The sequence below is a fragment of the Beta vulgaris genome, chromosome 2 (genome assembly GCF_026745355.1).
Source record: "Beta vulgaris subsp. vulgaris cultivar EL10 chromosome 2, EL10.2, whole genome shotgun sequence".
Classification (NCBI taxonomy): Eukaryota; Viridiplantae; Streptophyta; class Magnoliopsida; order Caryophyllales; family Amaranthaceae; genus Beta; species Beta vulgaris.
The window spans coordinates 33612645-33621388 of record NC_079203.1 but is presented as its reverse complement, the minus strand read 5'-3'; the positions used below and the strand labels follow the sequence as shown (position 1 = coordinate 33621388).

The window sequence follows — 8744 nt, the reverse complement described above, 5'->3', positions numbered from 1 at the left end:
TTTTTTTTCTATCATCTAGAATTTTCGGCTCGCTATCTAGAATTGTATTAGTTATCTTTCTTTCACAATGTCTTTCATTAGTTGGGTTTGTCCACCTACTGGGTTTGTTAAAATTAACACCAATGTTAGCATAAGAAGCAACAATAAAGTTGGATTTGGGGGAGTGGTCAAGGATGACAAAGCCATGTGAATAACAAAGCATTACAGTAATTATATCGGGTAAGCTTGGTTGATAAATTTTAACATTTTAGAAATTTGTGATAAAATACCATTCAAACAAGAGATTGCTTATTGAAACTTATTAGAGTTATCATTAAGCAAATTTTATTTATCTTTACTTGTGTATTCTGGATTAGAATGTAAATTATGAATCAATCACTAATACAATCAAGCCTTCTTGTAATATTTTAGTTCCGAACTTTTATTGTCAAAATCTTATAATAATATTTTATCGATATATATTCGTACTCTAAATTCAATTTTAGCTTAGGTATTTGAAATGTTAGCTTTTCAACACAAATGATGCGAAAAAATGATTTGCCAAAATGGCAGCTACTGCATCTAAATGGCTGGTTGTCGCACTAGCAGTCTAGCACCAGTTTCCATCAAATCCATTTGACATGAAATCATCGATGCCTTTCTGGCTTTATAGAAATAGACATAAAGAAGCTTTTCCTGTGCTCAGCTTCAATCACTGGTGTTAGAGGTCTGCAAAGGAGTAACAAAAATGGGTAAGTAATAAACTTATCCAAAATATATGCAGTAACTATGGAGCACGGAAACTTCTCCGACTTGAGGTTTTCCAGTTTCTGAAAAGTTTTTATCATCCAAACCCGAAACTGTTTTAATGCTTTAAAACCACAAAATGGATGGAATTCCGAAATCTCATTTGTTTCCACGCTACATTGTGCACTACAAAATCATCTTAGAGGATGGCAAGATAAAATACCAGGAACCGCTTCTTGTAACTTTCAACAAGCAACTTTGGATCCGTTTTAGTTTGCTTGTATCCAGTAACTTTATTCATCTCCTGCAAAAGTCAGTTCATATTATCAACTCAGTACCCAGAACTCTTGTTTCGAAAAATCAGTTCATTTCATTTGAACAATCCGTCGATCCATATATATTGTACAAGAACCCACTCAAGACAATCTCAACTGACAGGCAGGAGTCACATTCAAATAAACATTCAGTAGCCACAGGCCCACAACTCTTTTATTCTCAACAGTGTCAAACTAACTAATAAATATTGACTAAAATGTTTAAGCGGTGGTCGTTTTGGTAGACCAACAAAATAACATAGAATGCTAAGAGACACTCTAAGTGGTCGTTTTGGTTGAGCATAAGAAGTAGTATTTCTCGGAAGTTGTTTATCCCTTGTAGTTCCAATTCCATAAAAGTGCAAATAGTGGTTTGCTTGGTTATGGGAAGTAAGCAACTTCCTTCATTTTGTGTAGCATCATCCTTTATTTTTGCCAATCAAACAACCTCACATCCTCTTACGAACTTCAAATGGATTTTTTTATGTCAACCAAACAAGCACTAATCGAAGATCAGATACACCATACATCAAAATGGCAAATGAACAACATATGATCACCATCAGAATTTTCAGAAGCCAAACAAGGCTTTACAATTAGAGGATTTTCTTTTGCCTTCACTTCACTCACAACTTTCTGCAGGACATTAGAAGAAACTTCTAAAAGTTACAGAGGGTGAATCTGTACAGAATCTCATATGTTTTTCACTTTTTCTGAATAGGTTGGGCCAGGTAACCAAGTAAAACCTTGAACAACCTTTTTCTCTTGAATTTTGAGACTTAATTTCGAAAAAACAGATTATAGAAAAATATTGAAGTTCAAAATTTATACCTGAAGCCACGCTGCAATTTTAGGTCTCCCAGCTGTAAGATCGTATTTCTTCACATCTAACAAGAAGGGGACGTATCTTTCAAAGAATGGGACATAGGCTATATCAACCTGCAATAATTTATTTAAAAGAGTCGATGAAAGAAAAAAAAAATTTAACCCTGCACACCATCTGATGGCAAAAGAAAATCTGGTTAAAATCTAAAGGTGAACAAGAGTATGTTTCTTCAGATGAGGAGAGATAAGCAGCAATTTAAAAAGCCTCAAACTTGTGTATGCCATATGTGTGTTGTTCAGTAACATTAAGTAGATAGGTTAAAAATCATACACCTATCTATCTGAAGCATATTTTATTTTCTTGGCACTTACCAGACTAAACTGACCCAGGAAAAAAGGGCCATCATTAAACTTGGAAAGAGCCTCCTCAATGTAATCGAAGGCAACACCTGATATAGATAAATAAGGATACTGAAGATGCCATCAACAAATAAAACAACACATAGTTCAGTCTTTCATATACCGGTTTCTGCGTTAATTTTCTCCTCCTTGAAAGAAGCAGTTGCAGCTTTGTGGAAGGAACCAGCATAAGAAAAGAGTACACCAGCAAAGTCCTGCTTTGCAGAATCCTGCAAGATGAAGCATTAGCAATAGAGAAATATAAAAAATAATTACAAAATCATGCAAGACTATAACTTCTAAAGCATACACTGGGGAATAAGGACGGCCCTTCAAAGTGACTGTCGATAAACTTTATCAAATCAAGGCTCTCTCCTCTAACTTCATTGTTGTACTCTAATGATGGAACCTGTGACATTGATTTGAATTGCAACGATACTAGTTAATAAAATAAAGCTGCATCCGGAAACTGTTTTTGAAAGTAAAGAGGTCATAGGCCACCAAAATTATTAATCTTGTCCCTATGGACTCAATAAATCAACAATATTCAAAGATCTCAAAAGGGATGGACAAATTTAAGTTCTGTTGTTCATGCTTTCCCTCGGATATTGCTAAAGCCGTAAATCGGTTTCAAGTTTTATGTTCCTTTGCAATTTTTCTCTGTGAAACTAAGCCATATACAGCTATCAGTTTGTTTCTTTTCAATAAAGCGATTTCTTTTGTTGAGGGGGATTTTAATAAAGCAATTTCAATAAATGCCCAAAAAATGACATAACAGAACATCTATTTCAACATTCAGATGCCCTGCTCATGATTCACTACCAATACGTCTCAGTATCTCCGTTCCTCTTATTATTGAAGAACACATTCACAATTGCATTGCACATTAGGCATTCACAGATATTATAATCCATTGTTCAAATAGGTTCGCCAGCAATTTGTAGCTTGGTTTTTGACAAAATACTTGAAGGTGGGTATCACAAAAAAAAGATAAAAGATAAATACTCTTGACATTGCAGTGCTGCAGACATTAGGATGAGATGTGCTTGAAAAATCTGGAAAGTTCTTTATATTTGAGGGGAGAAAGAAACAACCAAGGGAAACTCTTTCCCTACATAAGACAAATATTGCATGCTAAGAGCTATCATCTCAAAGTATTATCAATCCCCCCCCCCCCCAAAAAAAAAAAAAATCACAAAGTATCACCACTTCCAGTAAACAACTGGAACTAGAACAATAACCATCAGCAATACATTCCAGTATTATCGCCCCTCTTAGTTTCTATCCATGATGTGATTATCCTGTTGCGAAGATATTGGACAATTTTCCAGGAACCTTGGATCTAATCCTAGTGGCTCTCGTAGCACAGAGCCACTGTCTAGGTGTTTCGAGATCATCACCTGTTACAGTAGGTATATGCCAACAACCTCTTTCAGATTCTTGTATCACAATAGAATACGGTGGAGGCATGTGAAGGGCAAGACCACTTTTCGAGACCGTCATCTTGACCTGATGCTTTTCCTTCCAGCGCGGAAAAATGCTATTCCCTAGCAGCTGAAACAAGTGGTCTCTCATCTCATCATTTGTAACCAGCAAACACTTGCAATTAACAGCAGCGTACAACCAATACCAGTCATCATTTGAACCTTGTGGGGTAGCATAAAGTGCACCAGCCTTCCACCAGCTGTCCAACAACTTCTTCGTATTAGGATTTTCAGCTGGGCCACCAAACACACGGCTTCTGTGAAGAATGACAAGAGGCAATTTCCTTGAAGGGCTAATTCGTTGTAATTGATTTACTACATTACTAAGCTGCCTAAAGCTAAAGGTATGTGTATTGATTAAGCCTACATTGGCACCATCCACAACTGCATCAAAAGGCCCGTGAGTTTGAAGCCATTCCTCGAACTGCAAAAATTTAGCCCGTTTTTCTTTTTGGCATGCCAAGGAACTCAATTTACTAGCAAAACTTTCAGTCTCTTTAGGGTCAATATCAATACATACAAGTTTCTCACCACAGGAACCACACACACCCTTCTTATCCATCTCGGCCTTAACCACACTCCACTTACCACTACCAAGCCAGCCTTGCCCATGCCACCCTCCTCCACCCTTACTTACACCTTCCTTCACCCTTACCACATCCCAATCCTCCACCCCAACACCACCAGCCATCTCCGATAAAAACCAATCTTCCACTATCCTAGCAGTCTCTTCAGACACCTGCCTCACACTAGCTCGCAGTCGATGCAACATCTCGTACACCTTATCTCCCTTCCTCGCAACCGCACTCACCTTCAATAGAGCAGAAAGTTCAGGCTCCTCAGCCACTACCCCACATTCCACCATATGAGCATCGACCTTATAAGCTCCATCAGCATCCCTATTCTCACAAAATCCAAATAACGCCGGCCCATACGACCTAAGCTTAGGAGAAACACCACTACCCTTCATCTGCTTAACTAAATCAAATGCCATTTCTGGGTCTTTCTTAGCAGCTGCTAATCTAGCCAAACTAGTAAATGTAGCCTCATTCGGTGCAATGTTGCCAACACCCATCTCTTTAAATATCGCAAAACCCTTCTCTAAACTATCAAAGCAACTACTACTACTAGTATCAGCAGCAGATAAAGAGCACAAATACAGAAGCACATTATAATGTTGGATAGATAGAGGAATACCATCAATTTTTGCACTGTTATATAATTGAAGAGCCTCTTGAAGATTATTGTGCTTAGAACACATGTCAAGTTTGCGCTTAAATATGTTCTCAGGTGATTCATAACGGGATTTCTTCGTTCTTCTTCGTCTAGATTCAGAAGTTTGAGCAACAGAAGAAGAATTGGATGAAGGGTCTGTTTGGATTGAAGAAGAAGAAGTTGCAGAAACTGCTAAGGTGGAGAAAAATGGTGGGAAATCATTGGAATTAAAGTTGGTTTTTTTAAGGGAGGAGAATTGATTGAAACGAGGAGGAAGAACATGAGAATAAGTGTGATTGTAATTGCAATTGTTGCAGATTTGGAGGAGAGAGAAAATTGGGCGGTTGTGAGTTGGATTGAAACGAGGAATGCTCATCAAGATGGGTAGTTTGGACATGATGTTGCAAAAGCAATCAGCAGGAATTGTAACTTGATAGTTGATGGGGGAGTTCTAATGGAGTTTCAGGATTATGTTGTCTTTTTCTTTTTTCTTCTTTTCATTTAGGGTTTTCTACATAATAATAAAATAAAAAAAGATCAAATGGTACACAAAAACCTTGATAGTCCTTTGATCTTGAAATTATTTTTTTTAAAAAAAAGAATCTGATTAAATATATGTAGAACTTATTAGACTAAATTGAATTAGACTAGTGTATAGTCTAATTCCAAATTATTATTATTATATTTATTCTACTTGATCAGTTTTGATTTCACTTAATATTTTACCTAATTAGATCTAATTTGCTCTGCAAGTTTTTAGGTGAAAAGACGCACTCTTTCGATTTTATAATTGTGTTACTTTCTCCGTTTGGTTCTAAATGAGAGGTAAGGTCTAGATTTAGGAGAAGAGAGAAACGAATATCGTTCATTTTGAAACAACCTAAAATGATAAATTTTTCATTTAATTTAAAACGAATGAAATATGATATTTATTTTAGAATTGTCACATAATTTATGAGTAAAGTTAATTTCGAAGATGAATATATTTTCATGTAGTAAACCTTTTCTTCTATGAATAAATACCATGACAAACTGAAACCTCGCATAAGTTGACTTAACTAACTCATAAAATACTCCATCCGTCCTCTATTAGTTTACCTCTATTCTTTTTAAGGGTGTCCCTTATTAGTTTACCCTTTTCTTTTTTTTGCTATTTTTGGAATGAGACCACAAAACTTTTCATCACACATATATTCAACTTTAAGTATAAATAATATTTTCTCTCTATTTATATGCCCCACAATACTATTCCTCTTAAAACTCTATGCAAAAGAAAGGGGTAAACTAACAGAGGACGGAGGGAGTATTACGTAAAAAAAAAAAAAATCTCTATCTCGAAAGTGCAAGATGTCAAACGGAAATATGTATTTTGTTTACCTTATTAGGAGGGTAGACTTTTTGTTTATACCAAGATGGCCTGTTTAGGAGATCAATAGGCACCAACTTTATTTTATCTTGTAATCCCTGCTGTCAAATAACCCAAAAAGAAAACACCATTATTTCATTATTTTTAGATGAAAAGGGTAGAATTGTAAATTTATCAGATTACCTTACAATTACGGGTAATCCATACCCGTTGAGCATATGGGCAAGTGTAAGAAATATACAACCTTCAAAACCCACAACAAGTAAACAAATCAAATCGAAATTAAGCAAATTAATTGATTCAAAATTAAGAATTTATGAAATTAGTAGCAGAACCTTGGTGTGCCATCAAAAATTGGAGGTGGGTCTGAAGTAGAATCAAGAGGTGGTGGTAAATCATCTTCCAATTTCCTTTTTATTTTACAGAGATAAATCCAATTAAACCAATAAAATTAAAGAATATATATCATGATTAAACTGAAAATATCTAGTAGTTAACTAAATTATACCCAGTGGAAGCAATATTTGCAGCAGTGATGATAGCTTTTCTTTGGATTTTGAGGTGAAGAGAGAGAAAATGAGGGTGTTGTGGAAGAGGAAGAATTGAGAGTGTGTTTGATTTCATGGGGTTTAATGGAAGAATAGAGGTAATTGAATAATGTGATTGTGAGCTGAGAAATTGTGAGGTTGATGGAGAAACAAAAATCAATCCTGAAGTTGCCATTTTCAGTTCTTGCTTCAGCAATTCACTTTTAGGCCGTGCTTTGATGAGGAGTTATCCCGTAGGCTATTATGCTCTTGAATTTATTTTAAGAGTCTATTGCTTATTCTCGTTTCAAATCATACTCGTAGACATTTTGTGTTCTAATTTTCATTGTCAGACCGAATCATATATTTTTTCTATTATCATCCAAAATCTCGTAGACATCACATAGGTCCAATAAGAAACAAAGATATACTTTGTTTCTGTCTAGAAATTAAGGTTAATGGTCTGTGCTGAGCAAGTCCTTTAGTCTGAGCAGAGCTGGTTATCTAATCACCGGAATCCTGCAAAACACGGAAAACTACCCCGGGGGTTGTTCCGGGATCTCCCCTCCGACGCTCAAGTCAGTCGATGATTGAGGTAGAGAGAGAGTCTAGAGTGAGAAACTCAGGTTAGTTAGGTGAGAATTCAATACCTTTGCATTGCTGGGACAAGAGGTATTTATAGTGGTGAGAACCCCTAGGAAAAGATCTGCTGGATGGGACAGCTCACCTAGGGATTGGTGGTGACACCTTTCCAAGAGTGATTTCTGTAGGACTCTTGAAGCTCCCAATGCTTGCTAGCCATGTTGTAATAGGTGGGACCCACGGAGCTTAGGTGGCGGTGCCACATGGCATAGGACTCTTGGGGGGATTTAATGGGCCCAAACATTTAGCCCCACGCCAGGAAGGGGCAGAAGAGCCGTCCGACCGGATGAAGCTCGTTCGTGGCGTAATTAACTCCTCCTCATTCTTGATCTTGCTGCTGACCTCCTTAGGAGGTAGTTGACAGGGGACCTGGTCGGACGAGTGCCGACCTGGTCCGTGATATCCGACCGTTCTTTGGCTTGTGGTATAGAGGCCGATCAGGAGTCCCTGGTGGTACCTGGTCGGCATAGAGGAGCTCTTTGAGAACTGGTCGGGAATCCTTGGAGGGATACCTGGTCGGACAAGGATTGACCAGGTGCCCTTATCCCTTAGCTTAGACCATGCAAAGGATGGAGAGACCTGCTCGGACGATGAGCTGAGCCCCAGACTGACCGACGGAGGTCCTTGTACTCAGTTTGTCCGAGTACAGGGTGAAGAGGAGACCTGCTCGGTCAAGGGGATAAAGGGTCCCTAGAGTGACCGACCAGGTTCCATATCTCCCCGCTCAGCGTCTGTGAGGGAGACTTGCAGAGACTTGGTCGGACGAGGGGTGAGGAAGCCCATTCCGACCGACCGGGTTCTGGATTGACGGGCGCAGCTCGGACAGGGGCTAACAAGCCCTGGAGAAGCCGACCAGGTGTTCCCTAGCACTTAGCTAATTTGACTACGTGAACGAAACTTGTAGAGACCTGGTCGGACAAGAGGCAAGGGAGCCCCATGTTGGCCGACCAGGTTATCGATTGACGGGCGCAGCTCGGACAGGGGCTAACAAGCCCTGGGGAGGCCGATCGAGTGTTTCCTAACACTTAGCTAGTTTGACTAAGTGAAGGAAACTTGCAGAGACCTGGTCGGACAAAGGGTAAGGGAGCCCCATGTTGACCGAACGGATTCTGGATTGACGGGCGCAGCTCGGACATGGGCTAACAATCCCTGGAGAGGCCGACCAGGTGTTTCCTAGCACTTAAAGTGAAGGAAACTTGCAGAGACCTGGTTGGACAAGGGGTGAGGGAGCCTCATGTTGACCGAC

At 38.7% G+C, this 8744-nt stretch overlaps 2 protein-coding genes across 4 annotated transcripts; both read right to left on the bottom strand.

Moving 5' to 3' along the window:
- Window positions 1–394: 394 nt before the first annotated feature.
- On the bottom strand, window positions 395–7211 carry LOC104886900 (glutathione S-transferase L3). 3 transcript variants are annotated; one of them, XM_048638960.2, is made up of 11 exons: window positions 7044–7210; window positions 6838–7013; window positions 6665–6739; window positions 6513–6573; window positions 6341–6427; window positions 2575–2673; window positions 2389–2494; window positions 2238–2314; window positions 1872–1979; window positions 950–1030; window positions 395–708 (listed from the first exon to the last, which is right to left on the bottom strand). In XM_048638960.2, exons 1-11 carry the CDS (start codon window positions 7050–7052, stop codon window positions 688–690), a joined length of 900 nt encoding a protein of 299 aa, XP_048494917.1. In that variant the 5' UTR covers window positions 7053–7210; the 3' UTR covers window positions 395–687. The 3 variants fall into 3 exon arrangements, with proteins under 3 accessions (XP_048494917.1, XP_048494916.1, XP_057248575.1); XM_048638959.2 differs by having other exon boundaries at window positions 6838–7208; XM_057392592.1 differs by lacking the exons at window positions 395–708; window positions 950–1030 and having other exon boundaries at window positions 1969–2040; window positions 6838–7211.
- LOC104886899 (proteinaceous RNase P 1, chloroplastic/mitochondrial) lies at window positions 3254–5486 on the bottom strand. The gene has a single exon (XM_010671430.4). It carries the CDS (start codon window positions 5358–5360, stop codon window positions 3561–3563), a length of 1800 nt encoding a protein of 599 aa, XP_010669732.2. The 5' UTR covers window positions 5361–5486; the 3' UTR covers window positions 3254–3560.
- Window positions 7212–8744: the final 1533 nt, after the last annotated feature.

Coding starts and splice junctions, on each gene's coding strand:
- LOC104886899 (XM_010671430.4), bottom strand. CDS start 5,360: ATGTCCAAACTACCCATCTTGATGAGCATTCCTCGTTTCAATCCAACT.
- LOC104886900 (XM_048638959.2), bottom strand. CDS start 7,052: ATGGCAACTTCAGGATTGATTTTTGTTTCTCCATCAACCTCACAATTT. Junction 2,315..2,388: donor GAAAATTAACGCAGAAACCG/GTATATGAAAGA, acceptor TATCTATATCAG/GTGTTGCCTTCGATTACATT. Junction 709..949: donor GTTACAAGAAGCGGTTCCTG/GTATTTTATCTT, acceptor ACTCCTTTGCAG/ACCTCTAACACCAGTGATTG.